This window comes from Bos taurus, chromosome 16 (assembly GCF_002263795.3).
Source record: "Bos taurus isolate L1 Dominette 01449 registration number 42190680 breed Hereford chromosome 16, ARS-UCD2.0, whole genome shotgun sequence".
Taxonomy (NCBI): domain Eukaryota; kingdom Metazoa; phylum Chordata; class Mammalia; order Artiodactyla; family Bovidae; genus Bos; species Bos taurus.
In genome coordinates, this window is record NC_037343.1 from 28,395,026 (window position 1) to 28,418,383 (window position 23,358).

Sequence of the window (23,358 nt, forward strand, 5' to 3'; positions counted from 1 at the left end):
GACTTACTCTAGTTCAACCCATTGGCTATTTTCTCCCAAAGTACTTGCTGACTCAAGCAAAAATTCCCATAGGTTCAGCCTTCTTCTTTGCAGTGAAAGTATTTGGAAATAGAATGCTCTAACTTTGCTTGAAGAATTAGCAAAGTGTTGAGTTAGTAATGTTTTAACAAATTGCAGTCTATAGCTTTTTCACCAGATTTGCGTTTCTGTCTGCTTTACTGAGTATGGCCAATACTGTGTATAAAAGTGCCTTTATTTATTTTTTTTAATTTTTTTAAATTTATTATTATTTTTTTTTACTTTACAATGTTGTATTGGTTTTGCCATACATCAACATGCATCCACCACGGGTGTACACGTGTTCCCCATCCTGAACCCCCTCCCACCTCCCTCCCCGTACCATCCCTCTGGGTCATCCCAGTGCACCAGCCCCAAGCTTCCTGTATCCTGCATTGAACCTGGACTGGCAATTCATTTCTTATATAATATTATACATGTTTTAATGCCATTCTCCCAAATCATCCCCCCCTCCCTCTCCCACAGAGTCCAAAAGACTGTTGTATACATCTGTGTCTCTTTTGCTGTCTCGCATACAGGGTTGTCATTACCATCTTTCTAAATTCCATATATATGCATTAGTATACTGTATTGGTGTTTTTCTTTCTGGCTTACTTCACTCTGTATAATAGGCTCCAGTTTCATCCACCTCATTAGAACTGATTCAAATGTATTCTTTTTAATGGCTGAGTAATACTCCTTTGTGTATATGTACCACTGCTTTCTTATCCATTCATCTGCTGATGGACATCTAGGTTGCTTCCATGTCCTGACTATTATAAACAGTGCTGCGATGAACATTGGGATACACGTGTCTCTTTCCCTTCTGGTTTCCTCAGTGTGTATGCCCAGCAGTGGGATTGTTGGGTCGTATGGCAGTTCTATTTCTAGTTTTTTAAGGAATCTCCACACTGTTCTCCATAGTGGCTGTACTAGTTTGCATTCCCACCAACAGTGTAAGAGGGTTCCCTTTTCTCCACACCCTCTCCAGCATTTATTGCTTGTAGACTTTTGGATCGCAGCCATTCTGACTGGTGTGAAATGGTACCTCATAGTGGTTTTGATTTGCATTTCTCTGATAATGAGTGATGTTGAGCATCTTTTCATGTGTTTGTTAGCCATCTGTATGTCTTCTTTGGAGAAATGTCTATTTAGTTGTTTGGCCCATTTTTTGATTGGGTCATTTATTTTTCTGGAATTGAGCTGCGGGAGTTGCTTGTATATTTTTGAGATTAGTTGTTTGTCAGTTGCTTCATTTGCTATTATTTTCTCCCATTCTGAAGGCTGTCTTTTCACCTTGCTTATAGTTTCTTTTGTTGTGCAGAAGCTTTTAATTTTAATTAGGTCTCATTTGTTTATTTTTGCTTTTATTTCCAATATTCTGGGAGGTGGGTCATAGAGGATAAAAGTGCCTTTAAATGAGGGTCTCTGCTTCTTCATGCCGTTATTCTTCTGCTGTGAGCATCCACAAGGGAATTATGAAACCAAAATGCAGCTGTCTGGCTTAACTTTCTAAAACCTTTACTAATAGTATGCATTCTGTTCTCAGACTATTATTCTTTAAGCAGTTTAAAAACTATTTCCTAATTTCACTTTTTCACATTTGTTTCATTACTTGAATCAGAAGATGAAGATTACTTAATTATATGATTTCAACAGATGCAAGCTCTGAAATATGACACAATAATTTCTACTAGATTTTTCATTATTAATTCAAAAAATATTTGTAGGAAACCTACTATTTGCCAGAAATCATTCTAGAGACTAAGGATACAGCATGGACCAGACAGTCATTGTATCAGCATTCAAAAAGTGTATTAAGACATAAAGGAGCAATAGAATGACAGTATTGTATCATTTTTTTAATTAATAAAATGTTCTTCAGAACAGTTTCAAAAGCTTAATAAGAGTAATTGACAATCATTAAAACTATGCTATATAACCAGTTGCCTGAGGAGGCCTTACAGATAGCTGAGAAAAGAAGAGAAGCAAAAGGCAAAGGAGAAAAGGAAAGATATACCCATTTGAATGGGTTCCAAATGGGTTCCAAAGAGTTCCAAAGAATACCAAGGAGAGAGAAGAAATTCTTCCTCAGTGATCAATGCAAAGAAATAGAGGAAAACAAAAGAATGAGAAAGACTAGAGATCTCTTCAAGAAAATTAGAGCTATCAAGGGCATATTTCTTGCAAAGATGGGCACAATAAAGGACAGAAATGGTATGGACCTAGCAGAGGCAGAAAATATTAAGAAGATATACATAGAAGAACTATACAAAAAAGATCTTACTGACCCAGATAACCACAATGGTGTGATCATTCACCTAAAGCCAAATATCCTAGAATGCGAAGTCAAGTGGGCCTTAGGAAGCATCACTATGAAAAAAGCTAATGGAGGAATGGAATTCCAGTTGAGCTATTTCAAATCCTAAAAGATGATGCTGTGAAAGTGCTACACTCAATATGCCGGCAAATTTGGAAAACTCATCAGTGGCCACAGGACTGGAAAAGGTCAGTTTTCATTCCAATCCAAGAGAATGACAATTCCAAAGAATGTTCAAACTACTACACAATTGCACTCATCTTACACGCTAGCAAAGTAATGCTCAAAATTCTCCAAGTGACGTTTCAACAGTACGTGAAACAAGAGCTTTCAGATATTCAAGCTAGATTTAGAAAAGGCAGAGGAACCAGAGATCAAATTGTCAACATTTGTTAGATCATTGAAAAAGCAAGAGAGTTCCAGAAAAACATCTACGTCTGCTCTATTGACTATGCCAAAGCCTTTGACTGTGTGGATCACAACAAACAGGAAAATTCTGAAAGAGATGGGAGTACCAGACCACCTGACCTGCCTCTGGAGAAATCTGTATGCAGGTCAGGAAGCAACAGTTAGAACCAGATGTGGAACAACAGACTGGTTCCAAATAGGGAAAGGAATACATCAAGGCTGTATACTGTCACCCTGCTTGTTTAATTTATATGCAGAATAACCCCAAAACCCCAGCTTTCACCAGGTGGCTTTTCACCAGAATGTGGGGGGCTCTGAGGGACACAGGAGGGTGCACGGGCCGCAGGGGACACCGCCTCAGCACCTCACCCACCTTGTGGCTCAGAGCTGAGGGGGTCACCCCACAACGCCCCCCCACAGAGTGCTGACACCACACCGTGGACAGAATGCCCCGGCTGACCGAGCTCTATAATCAAGGGCAATCTCAAAACTGAAAATTCTTGAAGCAGACCTGAGGTCAGGTTTCTTACTGTGGAACACTCAGACTAAGAGAAGACAGCTCCTCAGAGAAACCGAGTTTCTGGGGAGCTGAGTTCGCAATCACCCACCGGATCTCTTCATTGATGGCGTCCAGCCGCTCCTGCAGCATCACAGTCAGAGTCTTGGCATTGGCCTACCCGCTGGGTGACAGCTGAATGGCCAAGCTGAAGAGGGTGACCCTGTCGCCCTCGCCGTCAGACACGCCCTCGTCACTCTCGAATGCCTGGGCCATGATGTGAAATGCCAGGCTGGATGAAGCACAAGCTGGAATCAAGATTACTGGGAGAAATATCAATAACCTCAGATATGCAGATGACAGCACCTTTCTGGCAGAAAGAGAAGAGGAACTAAAGAGCCTCTTGATGAAAGTGAAAGAGGAAAGTGAAACAGCTGGCTTAAAACAACATTCCAAGAACGAAGATCATGGCATCCAGTCCCATCACTTCATGGCAAATGGATGGAGAAACAATGGAAACAGTGACAGACTTTTATTTTCCTGGGCTCCAATATCTCTGCAAATGGTGACTGCAGCCATGAAATTGAGACTCTTGCTCCTTGGAAGAAAAGCTATGACCAACCTAGACAGCATATTAAAAAGCAGAGACATCACTTTGCTGACAAAGTTCTGTGTAGTCAAAACTATGGTTTTTCCAGTAGTCATGTATGGATGTGAGAGTTGGACTATAAGGAAGGCTGAGTGCTAAAGAATTGATGCTTTCAAACTGTGATGTTAGAGAAGACTCTTGAGAGTCCCTTGGACTGCAAGGAGATCCAACCAGTCCATCCTAAAGGAAATCAGTCCTGAATATTCATTGGAAGAACTGATGCTGAAGCTCCAATACTCTGGCCACCTGGTGTGAAGAACTGACTCATTGGAAAAGATCCTGATGCTGGGAAAGAGCGAAGGTAGGAGGAGAAGGGGACGACAGAAGATGAGATGATTGGATGGTATCACCATCTCTATAGACATGTGTTTGAGCAAGCTCCAGGACTTGGTGATGGACAGGGAAGCTTAGCGTGCTGCAGTCCATGGGCTTGGAAAAAGTCCAACATGACTAAGTGACTGAACTGATACTGATATAACCAGAGGATGATCAAGGGAAATTAATACTTCTTTATAAAATCAAGCCTTTAAATATTTATTACTAGTACCCTAGCAGCCCACACAGAGAGAGGAAAATGTGAAAAAGTTTTCTTAAATTTAGGAATTAAAGGAATATGTTCACAATATATTGCCAGGAGGAAAAATAGAAGGCTAAAAATTGTAGCCTGTATAGTACATGTATGTATAGCATATATCATATTTTTATTTTAAAAATGAAATAGAGAATCAGAGAGGGAAAAAAATGAAAAATATAGTACTTACTTCATCAAAGTTCAGATTTTATTTCTCTGTTTTGTTTGGTGTATTTTTGCTTTTGTTGTTTTGGGGTTTTTTTAATACTTATTTATTTACTTTGGCTGCACTGGGTCTTAGTTGGGGCATGTGGGATCTTCACTTTGGCATGTGGACTCTTAGTTGCAGCATCCCGGATCTAGTTCCCCAACCACAAGAATCGAACCTGGGCCCTCTATGTTGGGAGTGTGGAGTCTTAGCCACTGAACCACCAGGAAAGTCCCTTGGTTTGTTTTTTAAATTAAAATAATTTCAGACTTGCAGAAAAAATGCTGCTGTAGCCACACGTTCCAGGAAACAAACTCACTCAGAAGGACAATGCAGATAGTGGAGTGCAGTTTATTACACCGGCGGGCCCAAGGCAGAGTCTCCTCTTAGCCAAGGACCCCGACCAGTTTTTGCGAAAACCTTATATATCCTAAGTGTACTGGCTCAAACCCACCTCCCCAAATTCCTTGAAACTAGTCCAGACAAGGTAAAAGAGAGATACAGTCAAAGTTAATCCATGATTCATGTGTCAAAAGACTAGATAAACAGTGGATATTTATCAATAGGCCTGTGGTCATATCCCAGTAAACATAATGAAATTTACCACTTTGTTCTCTTACAGAGATAATTAGCATATTCTTTATGCAACAGAGAGTCCAAGTACAAGTCCTGAGGCTCTTTTATCTGGGGGGTCTGGTTTTCCATTGGTATGCCATTTCTATAGACGCCAGGCACAAAGTTCAGAGTCCATTGGGAGGGTACCATGCGTGTAGCCTAATGTTCGCAGCCTGGCCTAAGATGGAGTCCAGCTCTGTCTGTTTCCTCCTTCAATGCAAGAATGATCCAAAAACTCTCCTCTACTGTTAACCTCTTTTCCTCGTTTACCCTATCATTTCTTTGTATGTACATATGTGTGTATGTGTGTATGACATTTTTTAAATCCTTTGAAAGTTAAGTTCAGTGTCAAGGCAGACACAATGCCATTTGACCTCCAAGTACTGTAGTGTGTGTCTGTGTCTGTGTTAGTCGCTCAGTTGAGTCTGACTCTCTGTTACCCCATGGACTGAGGACCTCAAGTCTTCTTGAGGTCCTCTGTCCATCAAACTATCCAAGCAAGAATACTGGAGTGGGTAGCCGTTCCCTTCTCCAGGGGATCTTCCTGACCCAGGGATCAAACCTAGGTCTCATGCATTGCAGGCAGATTCTTTACCTGATTATCTAATCAATAGAACTTAGTCATATCTAGCCTGTTATCCCAATAATATCTTTTATTGCAAAAGGAGAAAAATGTTAGGTCCAGATTCCAATTCAGGATTTCACACTGCATTCAATTGTCATGTCTCTTAATTCTCCTTTGTTCTAGAATAGTTCCTTAGTATGTTTTTGTCTTCTACAACTTGGACATTTTCTGAAAAGTACAAGCCAGTCATTCTGTAAAATGTCCATCAGTTTGGGTTTGTCTGCTATTTTCTCATGGTTAGAGTTACTTTATACAGTATTGCAGGAATACCACAGAAGTGTTATTGAATCTTTCTTTGTACATCATAGCAAGAAGTAACTGATGTACAAAGAAAAATTCAACAACACTTCTGTGGTATTCCTGAAATACCACACTGTTCCCACTACTGGTGACATTTCTCATTTTGATTATTTAATTAAAGTGGTATCTACCAACTGTAGAGACGCATCTCAAACTTTTCCCTACTACTATTAACTTCCATTGATAATTTTCGGGTGCATAATTAGTAGACTATTTGCCAAATGGTAACTTTCTAACGCCATAATTTCTTGTAAATTTTAAATTAAATTCTACTATTAGGAGATTTTCTCTTCCCTATTTATTTATTCATTTGTTTACTTACATCAGCATGGACTCACGGATTTCTATTTTATTTAGTGGATTATAATCTGTTACTGTGAATGTTTATTATGATGTTCAGTTGTGCCAGATTTGACCAATGGAACTCTGGTTTTTATTTTGTTCTTAATTTGTCATTTTTCCCAAGTTTTTTGCAATGAACCTAGATCATTTTTGTACCTAAGTGAGGGAAGACTACCTTTTCAAAATGGGAATTAATGGATCTTACTGTCACGCGAGTATATGTTCCTCGGTTCTTTGTCTCGTCACAACAAAGATTTGGAGCAACGGACATTAAAGCCCTCAGCGCGTCACAGCTCTAGAGTCTTGGACAAATCATGTTATACCTCTTAGGCAAATCAGTGTTACAGCTGTATTTTATTTAGAGAGAGAGAGAGAAAGAGCGCACGCACGCGGGAGAGAGAGTCTGTGAGAAAGTGCTTTGGCTCCTCCTTTTATATGTTTTTTCCTCCACCTGGGCCTCCCCCATGCAAATTGGGCTTAGCCAGGAGTGCTGTTTGTTCTGCCTGAAGTCTTCACTCTGGTCCTCGGACCTTCCTTGTCTTTTAGCCACTGCCATTTTGGAATCCTTTTCATATAGAAGTTCTTACGGTTAGTTATTAAAGTGATTTTCTAAGGCCATTTTAACATTAAAACAACTGTGATTCTTAGAACATATTGATTTCATTAAAATTTTTCACATTAAAATATTTATAAATGTTTTCTTTTTACAGATTTAATAGTCCAGATGTGACAATAGAGCCTAAGTTCAGGCTATGGTTAAGCTCAAAATCAGACAGTTCTTTCCCAATTCCTATCCTTCAAAAGAGTTTAAAGGTAAGGGCAATGTATAAGAGATACTAGTATTGACTCTGAAGCACCGTTTGAATGTAAATTATCTTGTATTCATGATTCTGAATTAAGAAGAGAGTGCTAATTCTAGTATGCTAAATCTTTCCTGTGCTCAGCCTAACATTGTGGACCAGAAGGATGCAAAAGTATAAACAAGATCCCTGCTTTCAAGGGATTGGACAGTTTAAATGTTTGTTTTCTCAAACAAGGATGCTTAAACTTCCAGCTCCCATAAACCAAAAGATAGAGTAAAGAATTTGGGTCCTTCCTTGCCTTTTGCTTCTCTAGCTTCTTCCTGTCTCTGGTCCCCCCTAACTCTTTCACAATTTGTTATTAATTCTCTGAAAAGGATCTGGCAAAAAGCAGGTTGAAACTATTGACTAAAAAGTCCTATTTAAAAATTATTTGTGACTTCTACTCATATCCACCATTAAGTTTAAATAAATACTAAGAGTTGCGTCAATTCTGTTAAACAAGTGTCCAGTTGACCAAAAGATGGAGTCCTAATAACAAAGAAGACTGACCGTGGCACAGGCAGAACGCATGCCCAGATATGCAGACACATGCACACTTCCGAGTTTAACAATTAGTGTGAAGACAGAGGAAATGGGGTGGATGGGCAGTTTCCTGATAGAGTCCCAATCCAGCCTGAGAATAAATCAAGTTTACTCTTGGGAAACAAAGAAACTTCTCTCTGTCACACTGACCCCCAGCTCTTCCCAGATCCCTGGGTGTATTTACCCAAGCCCACAGTACTGAGGCACTTCCCAGCTTCCCTACTCCTGGAGAAGGTGGGACATGGATTGGAGAAATCTGCAGCTTTTTGTCTGAGACTCAAGACAGCATTTTATCTTCATCCAGGAGAGGGGGATATGAAAGGTGGCGACAGAGGTAAAACTTCAAGGAACATTTTAAGTGCTCTGTGAATAAATCAGTCAGTCTGATCCTTAACTCAGAAATCTCACGTTCCACAGGAAACTCTACTCAATGCTTTGTGGTGACCTATATGGGAAAAGAATCTTAAAAAGTGTGAATATATGTATATATAACTGATTCACTTTGCTGTACAGCAAAAACAACCTTGTAAATTAACTATACTCCAGTGAAAATTAATTAAATAAATTCAAATTTAAAAGAAATTTAATGTTTATGTACACACACACACACACACACACATATATCATAGTACTTATCTACACATATTTATACATATCCTACATACGTATCCATATAATTGAAATACACATACACATATATATGTCTATGTGTGTATGTCTATGAAAACTGTGCAAGCAAAGAAACATTTTCAGACCTTTCGGTTTTAGACTTACAGTCATGCTCTTTAAAAAAAAGCCCTCCAAGTAATTCTCTTTCCACTTCACCTCCTGTACCTCCTCATTTCAATTTTCCTAGGTAAGAAATCAATCAATTTTCAATGAAAACAGAGCACTTTAGTAACACACCAAGTTATTTGTCCTCTTTTTCCATATCACTGATGATTAGATACTTTTGTTGGTTCCACAAGTTCTCTGTGTACTATATGTGATGCCCCTTCTCTCTGCTGCCTTGCCGAGGCCATGCAGCCCTGATTCTGTTACAGCCACTTAGCTGCCATCAAGCATTTAGAATATAGGAATTCTTCACTTTCAACTTTCTAAAAAGCTGGGCTTGCTGAGCAAACAGGAGTGCTTTTAATAACATTGTTGTACTTCTCATTTTAAAGTACAAATTGGAACAATTGGAAATCTGATACAATCCCTTTACAGAAGTTTTCAAATGGGACAAGAATAACACAAGATTTTTTATTTGGTACTGAATCTTAAAAAGAGTTATAGTCTTAGCAAGTTCTGTTATCAGATATAGTCTTAGCTAGTTCTCTATGTAAGTAAGAGTCCCCCACCCCCCCACCAGTCCTAATGCCTGTGTCTGTCCTCGCCAGTTGTTTTTACTCACATCTGTTTTAAAGATTGCAGTGGAAAATCCCCAGGGACTGAAAAATAATTTACTTCAGACATTTGGATACAGTGGGAGTGGAGAGATAACAGAAGAATTATTTGAAAAACCTGACTATGGACCATGGTGGAAAAAAATTTTATTCAGCTTGTGTTTCTTCAATGCTCTGATCAATGAAAGAAAAATTTATGGAATATTGGGCTGGAATATTGCATATGCATTTAGTTCTTCAGACTTGGAGGTAAGTCTGGTACTTTGTATATAACACCAAATAAGTAGTGATATGGAGAAGGCAATGGCACCCCACTCCAGTACTCTTGCCTGGAAAATCCCATGGACAGAGGAGCCTGGTAGGCTGTAGTCCATGGGGTCGCTAAGAGTCAGACATGACTGAGCGACTTCACTTTCACTTTTCACTTTCACGCATTGGAGAAGGAAATGGCAACACACTCCAGTGTTCTTGCCTGGAGAATCCCAGGGACGGGGTAGCCTGGTGGGCTGCCGTCTGTGGAGTCACACAGAGTCGGACACGACTGAAGCGACTTAGCAGCAGCAAGTAGTGATAAGATAAAAAAAGCCTAGTGTATCTACACAAATACTAAATGTTTTTCATGGTACTAAAGTAACAAACTCTGTAACTAGGCGATGAGGGCTGACTAACATTTAAAAGCGGGGACCTGGAAACCCTCTTTTCAGGAATCAAATCAGAGCTCCTCTGCTTATAGCTGTACAGGATTTACAAGTTATTTGGCAAGCTTACTAACCTCTCTGGGTCTTAGTTTCCTTGGCCAAAAAAGTACCTCTGCCAAAGGGCATTGTAAGAGGCAGACTAGGGACTTCCCTGGTGGTCCGGTGGCTTAATTCTGTACTTCCAGGCAGGGGGCTGGGGTTCAATCCTGGTCAGGGAACCAGATCCCACATGTTGCAACTAAGATCTGTCACAGCCAAATAAGAAAATAAAATTTTTTTAAGAAAAATAAGAACAGACTAGTCAATACAGTATGAATTGTAAAGCACTTAAAACAGTGCCTGACACATAAAAATCACCACAAAAGTGTTTGTTGTTTCTACTTATTCATTTAAAGCAAGAAAAATTACATTGACCCATTGTAGGAGGGAAATTTTAGCTGAAGAGTCTTCACTATTCTTTATATAGAACCCTTTATTTGTGTTTAATATTGCAAACTATTTTTCTTAATTTACAGTGTTGTGTTAGTTTCTGGTATATAGGCACAGTGATTCTCTTTTTCATATTCTCTCCCATGTGGCTTATCACCAGATATTGAATATAGTTCCCTGAGCTATGTAGTAGGACTTTATTGCTTATCCATTCTATATATATAATAGTTTGTATCTGCTAGTTCTGAACTCCCAATCCAGCTCTCTACTGCTTCCCCTATTTGGCATCCACAAGCCTGTTCTTTGTTTCTGTGAGTCTGTTCATTTGTGTCATAGTCTAGATTCCACTGGAGAAGGCACTGGCAACCCACTCCAGTGTTCTTGCCTGGAGAATCCCAGGGACAGGGGAGCCGGTAGGCTGCCGTCTATGGGGTCCCACAGAGTCTGACACGACTGGCATGACTTAGCAGCAGCAGCAGCTAGAGTCCACACATAAGTGAGATCATATGGTATTTGTGTTTCTAACTTACTTTGCTTAGTATGATAATCTCTAGGTCCATCCATGTTGCTTCAAATGGCATTTTTTCCCTCCTTTTTTATGGCTGAGTAATACTCCATTCATCTGTCAATGGCTATTTAGGTTGTTTCCATGTCTTGTCTATTATAAATAGCACTGCTATGAATGTTGGGATGTGTATATTTTTTCAAATAATAGTTTTGTTGAGATATATGCCTAGGAATGGGATTTCTGGGTCATATGGCAACTCTCCTTTTAGTTTTTTGGGGAACCTCCATACACTGCCTTGATTCCCCATACATCCTATTTGGTTCAGTTTCTCTGGAGAACACTGCCAAATACAACAATTAGGGGAATATTGATTAAAACCACAATAAGATACCACCTTTCAGTACCACGGTGGCTAAAATAAACAAACAAAAATGTAGAGAAGCAGGCACTATCTCATACAGCTAATTTAATTGTTAGTAACTTTCCAGAAGACAATTTGATAATATATTTTGAAAGCCTTTAAAGAATTCCTGTTACTATTGATATAGACGAAGATAGTCACATTTATAAGATTGATTGCCAAAATTGGGTTATAACAGAACATGTATAGTGTGATCTCACTTCTGCACACATAGAGTATATATTTATTTCAGTATAAATATACACAGATGGTTTAATATACACTAAACCATCTGCAAGGGAAACAAATGGTAGGACTGCGGAGGGCCAGGTGTTGGCAGGGTCATGCAAAGAGCGTGGGGTGAAAGGCAGCAGCTTTACTTGGCTCAGGTTGGAATTTATGGGCTGCTGCTGTCCTTTTGGCATTTGGCAGAGAGGCTTGCTTAAACAGAAGCAGCTGGTTACATGGTGGCTGCTGCTGCTAAGTCACTTCAGTAGTATCTGACTCTGTGCGACCCCATAGACGGCAGCCCACCAGGCTCTCCTGTCCCTGGGATTCTCTAGCCAAGAACACTGGAGTGGGTTGCCATTTCCTTCTCCAATGCATGAAAGTGCAAGTCAAGTCACTCAATCGTGTCCGACTCTTCGAGATCCCATGGACTGCAGCCTACCAGGCTCCTCCATCTATGGGATTTTCCAGGCAAGAGTACTGGAGTGGGGTGCCATTGCCTTCTCCGTACATGGTGGCGCCGCTCTCCAAAAGAAGCAGCCTTCCCCTCCTTTGTCCTCCCCTTTCATGTGGCGAGTGTGAGAGCATTCTTCCCAGTGGCAAAGAAACAGACTGCCTGCGTGCCAGGATATCTGAATCTGGGTACCTGATATTCAAGTAGTTGTCTAGAAACGCCAAATGCTAGCACCTTGAAACTGTGGGAAATTGGATTGCTGTACAGCCCCTCTCATTAAGTGGAAACTTCTGGTTCAGTGGGAAGTTGAGTTTGGACTCAGCTCCTCCCACTAGGGGAGGAGTTTCAGGCCCAGTCAGCTCCCTGTCAGGCAACTTGGAGAGTTTCCTCAGTGGACTGACAACTGACTGATGCTATCTGCCAGCCCATAGGACTAAACGTCAATATAGTTTCCACCACATGTAGGACTACCACCACTTTAAGCTCCCCAAAGTCTGGACCTGAGCCACAATGACAAGACCAAGAAAAATAACATATCAAACAAGATCCAGTAGCCAAAGAGAGAAAGAACACAGGAAATAGAACAGAAAATTATAAGAGCCCATAAGGATACAAAAGTACGTACACATTTTACACACATGATTTTTTGTTCCATGAGCACATATCAAAGAATTTTTAACTCACTGATAAAAGAATCAGCAGAATGGTAAAACTGATTTTTAAAAGTATTTGTTGTCTAATTACTAAGCCGTGTCCAACTCTTGCAAGTTGGAAAAGGACTGTGGCCCACCAGGCTCCTCTGTCCATGAAATTCTCCAGGCAAGCATACTAGAATGGGTTGCCATTTCCTTCTCCAGAGGATCTTGCTGACCCAAGGATCAAACCCGCATGTCTCCTGCATTGCAGACAAACTCTTTACCACTGTGCCACCAGGCTCCTTTTAAAAGTATAGGATAACAGAAATATTTAGAATTATTTAAACAATTATAATGAAATATGATTATCAAATTACATATAAAACTGCCAAATGCCATACAGGCAATAAAATTGTAACCTTGGGGTTGTAATTTTCTTTAGGAGCCAGAAACCATTTGTATTTCTACAAGACAAAATTTCATTTGCATCATTATCAGAAAGAAACGGATACAGGGCCAACAGTTTCCTATAAGTTAGCCTATACTTGTCCAGAGTTGTAAAGTGCTCTAATCAATAGGAAATAGTAAATCAAAACAAAAGCAGATACTCCTGAAGTATTTGCTAATCCTTGAGTGAGCATGTTAAACAATGTTCCAGTATGACATTGAAAAGTATATGGTCGTCCTTTTGCCTTTTTTTCAAATTTTTGAATTTTTATTTGTGTCATTAGCTCAATTTATGATTGTAAATATGATCAATTTATGATCCCCAACAATTATGTATTATCCCTAAAAGAGGATCAGTGTCACTGTGTTTCGGCATGATTCATTTACACACATGTGGAAAGAGGCGTTAATTAGTACATAGGCTCCATGTGCTCTCAACTAATTGAAGTTGTATACACACACCGTGATTCTTGAACTTAAAAAAAGAGTTAGATGGTTAGAGGGAGATGAAGGGAAAAATGGTCATGGTTGGGACTTGAGTTAATGGCTAGAAAAAACAAATAGAAGGAATAACTCAGAGCATAGGAAGAAAGTTACAATAAGATGGAAATCATAAGGCACAAATGAAGAAGGCATTTAAAGGGAACACCTAAAAATATTCAAATGATATGAATTCCTGAGGAGAAAACTGAATAGAGAGAAAAAAAAAGAAGAAAAAAGCTGTTTTATTGTCTCTGAACTGATGAAAGATTTGAGTTTACAGATTGAAAATCCTTCCTAATTCAGGCAGAGTTGTCATAAAGACATATTTGGACATAAGCTAGAAAATTCCTGAACTCCAAGCTTCAAAGACAAGTTATAAAAGAACAGTGATGACACTTGTCATCCACCATCACTAGCTAGAATGAAGTGGGATAACATCTAGAGAATCTGGGAGATTAAGACTGCACGCCAAGAATCTTATTTCCAGCCAAAATATCATTCACTCTGTCAAAGTAAAGAAAGATATTTGCATATATGCAAGGATTTAGATAATACATAACTCGTGTTCTCTGTCTGTGGAAAATGCTTAAGATCTACCCTATGTACAAATATATCAGAACAGAGCCCCAAAATAAAGGAAAATGAAAAGAAATTGAAACTGTGGTGAACAGTATGTTGTTAAAACTTACAATAGATTATTAAATCTAAATAGATAATAATAAACAATTGAGGGTGAGTAGTCTAAGTGCTAAATATAGATTATTTAAGAGGAAGATTCATACAAGAAAAATTCCCTTAATAGTTTTAAGCTGAGTTTTAGTAAGAGTACTAAACTATAGTTTACTAAACTTTATAGAGTACTAAACTGTAGTAAGAATACTAAGGTATCTCAATAAAGCCTAGGAGTTGGAGTGGAGGGAAGCGTGTACATGAAGAGTGAAGGAGGAGAGTGAAAAACTTCCAAAGAGTTTATGTGAGGAAAGAAAAGATGAGAGGAAGGAAGTATAAGTTTTCTAAATGTTTCACCTTATTGCTAGCTTTAACATTAGAGAATGCAGAGGAAAAAATAGGGAATTGGAAAACTTTGGTAGGAAAATAATTGACTTCTCTTCATTTGAATAAAGGAATGTTATTTTAATATGAATTCAAGGAAAGGAAAGGTAACCTGTAATGGAAATGGTATAATGTTTAAATTAATGAAGATCAAAGGCAAATAAATAACAATTTGATCAACCTATTAAAATGAGGGAGGGAGAGAAACAACAAAGTAAACTAATAATGTAAAGTAATACAAAGGGAATATCAGTTTTTACATTAAATGTAAATGGATTGCAATCTTTCATTAAAGAAGCAAAATTATTACCAGGGTTACAAAACAAAACTCAATTTTACAGAGTTTATATGAAAAACCCTTACATCAATGAAAAAGCTTGAAACTACCAAGAAAATAAAAACAGCAAAAAACAGGAATGGTAACATTAATATCAGTCAAGATGGATTTTAAGCTGAAAAAGCACCAAGTAGTAGAGAGAGAAACAGTTTATGAAGATATAGCAGTCATGAAAACCTAACTTTTACAGTGCTTTCTCTCAGACATGGTTTTAAGTACTTTATGAATTAACTGAAATCTTACAACATTCCTAAAAACAAGGTAGTATGATCCTTAGTTTACAGTTGAAGTTCAGAGAGGTTTGGCAATTTGCCTAATGAGTGAGCAGAACAGGCTCGACTCGGTCACAGGTGGTCTAGCTTCAGAGTTTGTGCTCTCAGCTATTTCATTATGTGGTGTCTTTATTTATCACAACTGGTACACTGAAGGCAATGGCACCCCACCCCAGTACTCTTGCCTGGAAAATCCCATGGGTGGAGGAGCCTGGTGGGCTGCAGTCCATGGGGTCGCTAGGAGTTGGACACGACTGAGCGACTTCCCTTTCACTTTTCACTTTCATGCATTGGAGAAGGAAATGGCAACCCACTCCAGTGTTTTTGCCTGGAGGATCCCAGGGATGGGGGAGCCTGGTGGGCTGCCATCTCTGGGGTCGCACAGAGTTGGACACAACTGAAGCGACTTAGCAGCAGCAGCACATATACACATACATGTATGTCTATATAGACACGTTTATCTGTACATATGCATTATATAAATGTATATGCGTATGTGATTATTGTGAAAATTTCAAAAAACTCACAATTAGATCTAATAAGCAAAAATAAGACAGAAAATAGTACAATTGACAAACTTGATTAACAGATGTAGATAGAACCTAACATCTTTCCAAAAGACAGTTCATATTTTTTCATACAGCTAAGGAACTGTTAGAAAACTTAATCGTAAACATGGCCACAAAGAAAAATATTTAATGATTTTATGGGTCACGTTCTCCAGTCATAATCTAATAAACTATAAACGTTTGATCCAAGAAATCTTAACAAGTTGTAAAATAAGAAACACAGCTCTAGATAAGAATATTAAAAGGGAAGATAAAGAGAATATTAAAGAAAAGTCATAAAATATCTCAAACATAATAGAAATTATACTACTTTATACCAAAAAAAAAAAGAAATGGTGCTTCCCTTGTGGTCCAGTGGTTAAGACTCTGCCTTCCAATTCAGGGAGTGAGGGTTTGATCCCTGGCCCAGGAAATAAGATCCCATATGCTGTGGGGTACAGCCAAAAATGTGGGGGCTTCCCTGGTGGCTCAGATGGTAAAGAATCTGCTTGCAATGCAGGAGACCCAGGTTCAATCCCTGGGTCAGGAAGATTCCCTGGAGAAGGAAACGGCAACCCTCTCCAGTATTCTTGCCTGGAGAATTCTATGGACAGAGGGGCCTTGCAGGCTACAGTCTATGGGGTTGCAAAGAGTCAGACACGACTGAGCGAATAACACCACCATATCAAAAATAATGTGAGAGACAAAAGCTATGCTCAGAAAAAAAAAAACTAACTCAAATATTCATTATTAAAGAAGAGTGCAAGAAATAAATATTCATCTTAAGAAATTAGAAAAAATAAAAATTAAATATAATTTTTAATATTAATGAAATAACACAAAATGTAGAAAGGAAAAATAAATTGTAAAATTGGTTTTTGATGAGACTAATAAAGTTTGGAAATCTAGATGAAACCAATGATTTCCCAGAAAAATATGAACTTTCTAAATTGACTCATTTTGATATATGGCAAAACCAATACATTATCGTTAAGTTAAAAAATAAAATAAAATAAAGAAATGGAAATGTTGACTAGACCAATGGCCATAAGAAATTGCAAATAATACCAGAATGAAATGGTTTCACAACTTATTTCACTCTGAATTTTAAAAAACAGATATATTAATATTATTTAAACTATTCCAAAACTTAGAAAAAGATGGCAATCTCCCCAATTCATTCTATGAAATCAACATAATTTTAATATGAATACCTGCTGCTGCTGCTGCTGCTGAGTCACTTCAGTCGTGTCCGACTCTGTGCGACCCCATAGACGGCAGCCCATCAGGCTCCCCCGTCCCTGGGATTCTCCAGGCAAGAACACTGGAGTGGGTTGCCATGGCCTTCTCCATTGTGTGAAAGTGAAAAGTGAAAGTGAAGTCACTCAGTCGGGTCTGACTTGTAGCAACCGCATGGACTGCAGCCTACCAGGCTCCTCCATCCATGGGATTTTCTAGGCAAGAGTACTGGAGTGGCTTGCCATTGCCTTCTGGAAAAGTACTATAGGCTAATTTCACTTAGGACTTCATATAAAAATTATATATTAAACTTAATAGGTTTCAGCAATGAAGCAAAGAATGATATACTGTGCTCAAGTGGGGTTTATTCCAAGAATGTAAAAATGGCTCAGTATTTGAAAATCTATAATCTCAGTTTAAATGATCAGATCAATAGATATAGAAAAGTCTTTGTTATGAACCCAGGTACCATTCCTAAAAAGAACTCTTATAGGATTCAAAGCAACAGCTTAAATATGAAAAAGACTACCACAAACCTAAAGCAAATATTATTCTAAATAGCCAAACACTGAAATTGTTTCAAAGAAAACCAGGAATCAGACATGGATGCTTTTTATCACCATTGTCATTCAACATTGCCTTAAAAGTTCTAGTAAATGCAATAAGATAATTCGTATTAATGCTGTAAAAGAGAAGCAAGAAAAAAGAGGAAAAAGCTACCTTTTGTTGATGATATAATTGTGTATCTAGGAAATCTGAGAGACTAGTTTAAAAAAAAGACCTGTTAGAAGTAATGAGAAATTCAATAAAGTGGCTCAATAAAAACATAAGTATATAAAAGCCACTAACTTTTCCCCAGCAGTAAACACCTAGACATGGAAGCATAGTACAGTCAGAGTAGTGACAAATTTTTTTTTAATATTCAGGAACAAATTTAATAAAAGCTGTATGCATCCTAAATAATGAACACTGTAAATCAGGAAGTAGAAAAGAATAACATTTGCTGAGAGCTTAAAATGTTCTGATTACTTTATATGAATTATTTAATTCTCACAACAACCTTATGAAGTAAGTATGCTAATTATCCTCATTTTAAAGATAAGGAAATGAAGGCTCAGAACACTTAAAAGACTCTCCAAAGTTACACAGTTCTTGCAGTCTGCTGCCACATCTCTGTTTTCAATCCTGCCTTCTCTCTTCAATAGGAAGACTTCCCGTATCATAAACTACCAATTCTTCCAAAATTACGTATCACATTTAATGTCAATCCAATTGGAACCCTATTAGGAAGATTCTGGAATTGATAAAGTTTGCATAGAAGAAGACACACTGAAGAATAAACTAGAAATATACAAAAAATTAAAATACTGCAAGAATCTCCCTTCACCAGATTATCAAAACATATTTTTAAAAAATCCACTATACTAAATCCAATATTGTTTGGCAGAAGTAGACAGCAAATCAGTGAGACATAATAGAGAATACAGAAATAGATCTGAGTTTATATGAAATTTTAATATTTACATAGAAAATATTTTAACTCAGTAATGAGGGCTTTTTTTTTTTTTTAAGTAAAAGATACTGGTTACTCTGGCCATCCAGCTGGGAGAAAATTGGTTTGGCCCTTTATCTTATACTGTATACAAATATAAATTTCAGAATGGAGTAAACTTTAAATGTATCAGTTCAGTTCAGTTCACTCGCTCAGTAGTGTCCGACTCTTTGCAACCCGATGAATTGCAGCATAGTAAAACAATAAAAAATCTTTAAAAATAAATTTGGGAGATTACATGTACAATTGTGGAGTTAGGGATAACTTAGCTAAAATTTGAAACCCAGAACCATAAAAGAAAAGATAGGCATGTGTGATTATAAAAACTTCTATATGGAAAATGGCGACAAAATAAAGTCAAGAGACAAATCACAGATTTAGGATAATATCTGCAATGCAAATAACTTACAGAGTTAATGTCTATAATATACAAAGAGCTCTCACATTTTAACAAGAAAAAGACAATCCAAAGGAAAAATAGCTAAATGTACAGAAAATCAAATCTTGACCAATAGACATAAGATTCTGAAAATAACCAGTAGCAAGTGAACTACAAATTAACAGCAAAGTACAAAAAAATTGCATAGGGCAACCTCTCCTAGCAGAGGAAGGGATGAAAGAACAGTGGAAGGAATGAGAGAACGGTGGCAACTGTTAGTGGAAATATGAATTGTTGCAGCCATTGAACAACAGTAGCCAAGATATGTTGGTTGGGCAGTTGCAGGATGTTGTATATAAAGATAGGAACACAGAAAAAAAAGATGAGAGGGAAGGAGAGATGAAAGATAGGTGAAGGACTGAGGGAGGATAGAAAGGAAGAGAGAGAGGAGGGAAGGTCAGGAGGGAAAAAGAAGGACTGAAATCAATTTATGTGCATATAGTTACATAGGGGGCTTCCCTTGTGGCTCAGATGGTAAAGAATCTGCCTGCAATGCAGACGACCTGGGTTCGATTCCCCCTAGAGAAGGGAATGGCTACCCACTCCAGTATTCTTGCCTGGAGAATCCCATGGACAGAGGAGCCTGGCAAGCCCGTCCATGGGGTCGCAAAGTGTCGGTAAGCGTAGCTCAAGACATTGTTAACAATGATGGCCTCATGGCAGGGGCTCTGAAGGCTAGACAGTAGGAGAAAATTTACATTCCTTTGTTTATCCTTTTGTATCTTCTGAGTTCAGTGTGTGCTTGTGCATGCTTAGTTGCTTCAGTCGTGTCTGTACAACCCTGTGGATTACAGCCTGCCAGGCTCCTCTGTCCATGGGGATTCTCCAGGCAAGAATGCTGGAGTGGGTTGCCATGCCCTCCTCTAGGGGATCTTCCTGACCCAGGGATCGAGCCTGCGTCTCTTAATGTCTACCTGCTTTGCCAGGCGGGTTCTTTACCACTAGTGCTACCTGGGAAGCCCTCTGAATTCAATACTACGTGTTTGTTTTGTCTATTCAAAAAATAACAATATTAATCAGTTAAGTAATTCAAAGTTTGTTCAACAACAATGAGTAAAATATATAGCCTAATATTTTTATTCTTTTTTTTCCACGTATTTTTAAAGATAAAATATATGCAGCTGTTTGAGTTGTTGATTCTATGTTAAACCATGAAAACAACCTGAAAACGTATGCTAAAATAATGAAAACTAGTGCATTTTCTACAGGTTGCCATAAAGGTGTTGGAAAATTTCCTGAGTGCTCAATCCAGTATTCCTTGGCAGACACTGCGCTACCTGATTGGGGAGGTGGTTTACGGTGGCTGGGTGACTGACAGCTGGGACAGGCGATGTTTAAACACCCTTCTCTACAAATTTTGTAATCCCGAAGTGCTAAAAGATGACTTCAGTTTCTCTACCGATGAGGTAAGAAAAGGATTTATTTTCTTAACATTACTGATTATGTTTAAGGATTGCGCCATTATTTAAAATCTACATTAAAATAAATTTTAACATTCACTTTTTTCACTTTCTACTTATGTATTTATTTATGGCTGCACTGGATATTCATTGCTGCATGCAAGGTTTTCTCTGGTTGCTGCGAGTAGAGACTATTCTCTAGCTGCAGCCTGTGGGCCTCGCACTGCAGCAGCTTCTCTTGCAGAACTCAGGCTCTAACTGCAAGGGCTGAGCAGTTATGGCACTCAGGCTTAGTTGCCCCATGGCATGTGGAATTTTCCTGGACCAGAGATTAAATTCATGTCCCCTGCATTGGCAGGCAAACCTTCAACCACTGGACCACCAGGGAAGCCCTTAACATTCACTTTTAATGGTGTTTATTAACTTTCAGTGCGGCTTCCCAGGGGTCACAGTGACAAAGAATCCACCTGCCAACGCAGGAGATGCAAGAGACAAGGGTTAGATCCCTGAGTCAGGAAGATACACTGGAGGAAGAAACAGCAACCCACTCCAGTATGCTTGCCTGGGAAATCCCGTGGTCAGAGGAACCTGACAGGCTACAGTCCGTGGGGTTGCAAAGAGTTGGACGCAACAAAGCACGCACGCACACACACATAACCTTTAGAATTACAAAAGTAAATGACCATCACTCTATCCATTACCATTTTATCTACCTATCCACTCTAAAGACCCTCCACAGATGACCTGGGTATGACCTCTGTCTCTCCTTCTCCTCCTCCCACCAGGCCCCTACCCACTTTACCATGATCACCCAGATGGCATTATCTTTCTTCTCATCTTCCTGGGAATTCCCTGGTGGTCCAGTGGTTAGGACTCTGCACTTTCACTGCTGAGGAGGCAGGTTCAGTCCCTGGTAGGGGAACCTGCAAACTGTGGCACGCCCTCCCCCACCCCTAAAAAAAATTATCCTTCTCATCTTCCATTCACCTCCCCTATACAAATTGCCAGCCATCACAGTGATGCCAAGTCCTCCCTCCCAACTCTCAGGCCAGAGGTCTGCAGGATTTTTGCGCTGCTAGCAACCATCCACCAAGGGCACAACCTGGAATGTATGCTATTAAATGCAGCATATGCTGGCCAGTAAATGAAAAGAACGATAAATGGCTCATGCCCCCTGGGAACCTAGAGTATAAAATCCAAAGCACAAGGAAGCAGAAGCAAGTTAAGCTGTGCTGATCTGATCCGCACTTGTCGACTGATGTCTTTTTCTCATTTAATGCTCAAAACAACTATATGAAATAGATGTTATCCCCAGTTTCAGATGAAGAAACTGAGGTGCTCAGGGTGCAGCCACATACAGTAAGGAGAGCTGAGATTCAAGGAGTCCACCCCAAGCACTGAAGAAGACGAAACTCCGCGTCATCCCTCGTCCTCTCTCTGTTTAGTGTTTCACTTCCATCCAGGCCTCCATCTTTGTGGAGCAAGAGTCTCCAGTTTACACACAGCAGTTGTGCCCTGGCAGATGGTTGCTAACGGAGGGAAAAATCCTCCAGATCTCTGGTTTGAGAGTGTGGAAAGAGGACTTGACATGAATGAGACGGGTCAGAATTTGCATAAGGGAGATGATGGAAGGTGAGAAGGAAGATGACACAATCTTTTAAGGCAGGAAAAGCTATGAGTTGTTTTTTAGATTTCCATTAAGAAAAAAAAAAAAAACTTTTAAATAATGCTCTAGTTGTTTAGAGTCTAAATTCAACCAAGGAAATGGCAACCCACTCGCCTGGAGAATCCCAGGGACGGGGGAGCCTGGTGGGCTGCCATCTATGGGGTCGCACAGAGTCGGACACGACTAAAGTGACTTAGCAGCAGCAGCAGCAAGATAAAATTATCCTTGAAAGTTTTTTAAATTGCAAAAAAGTACAGTGGGCATAGTTTTGTATACAGACTGTTACTTAAGTATGCTCAAGAGAATATGAAGCATAGTAACATAGAAGCATATAATTCCACTGGCAGAATCCTATCAGACTACAGAATAGATTCTAACATCATAAGTTCAGTTATTTGGTTGCTTTAAATGCTGCAATTTTATGACAGTTTTGTCATAAAAACTTGCCAGCTCTTCCTGTTCCTTGTCATAATCTTAGTTTCTGCAGATAATTTTTTATTAATGTCTCTCTTAGTTGATGTTTCTCTGTGCTTGTGCTTGTGTTCAGTCACTCAGTCATATCTGACTCTTGGTGACCCCACGGACTATAGCCCACCAGACTCTTTCTTCCATGGAATTTTCCAGGCAAGACTACCAGAATGGGTTGCCATTTCCTTCTCCAGGGGATCTTCCTGACCCAAGGATCGAACCTGAGATTCCTGCGTCTCCAGCATTGGCAGGTGGATTCTTTACCACTGCAGCACCTGGGAAGCCCCGATGTCTCCCTGTGGCCCTCACTAATTGGTCAATGTTTTCCTTGAAGCTATCAAGAAAGCCATCACTACCCACTTTCCTGGCCATGTGAACAATGCATTTCTCTTCTTTGTCAGTGGTCAGTTACTCCTTTTTTTTTTCTTCTCTCTAACACTTAAGGCCTAGGACCAGACCTGACACAAAATGTTTATTCTATAGTGTTTAGTGTTCTATTGGTCAAGCAGCCACAGAATCAGATTGATAGGAGAGTTAAATAATTTGAGGCAATGTTTTTAAACTTTCAAAATCCTTGGCCACAGATGTTTTACATTCTTTCCAGATACCAAATATTCTCACTCCCTCTCAGACCCCTGAAAGTCCTCATTCCATTAGTGTTAAGGTCAAGGATCTTGAGCAGATGAGACTCTTTGGGTGCAGTTCCTTTGGTGTAACTCCTTAAGTAGTTCCCCTTCA

General features: G+C 39.1%; 1 protein-coding gene across 2 annotated transcripts in view; it reads left to right on the plus strand.

The window, feature by feature from the left end:
- Positions 1-23,358, plus strand: part of DNAH14 (dynein axonemal heavy chain 14) — a 377,701-nt gene that overhangs the window by 329,928 nt on the left and 24,415 nt on the right. For both annotated transcript variants that reach the window (XM_059875675.1, XM_059875674.1), the window contains 3 exons: positions 7,302-7,404; positions 9,386-9,613; positions 20,295-20,492. In XM_059875675.1, the coding sequence (XP_059731658.1) occupies positions 7,302-7,404; positions 9,386-9,613; positions 20,295-20,492 (529 nt within the window). The remainder of the gene's footprint in view (positions 1-7,301; positions 7,405-9,385; positions 9,614-20,294; positions 20,493-23,358) is intronic.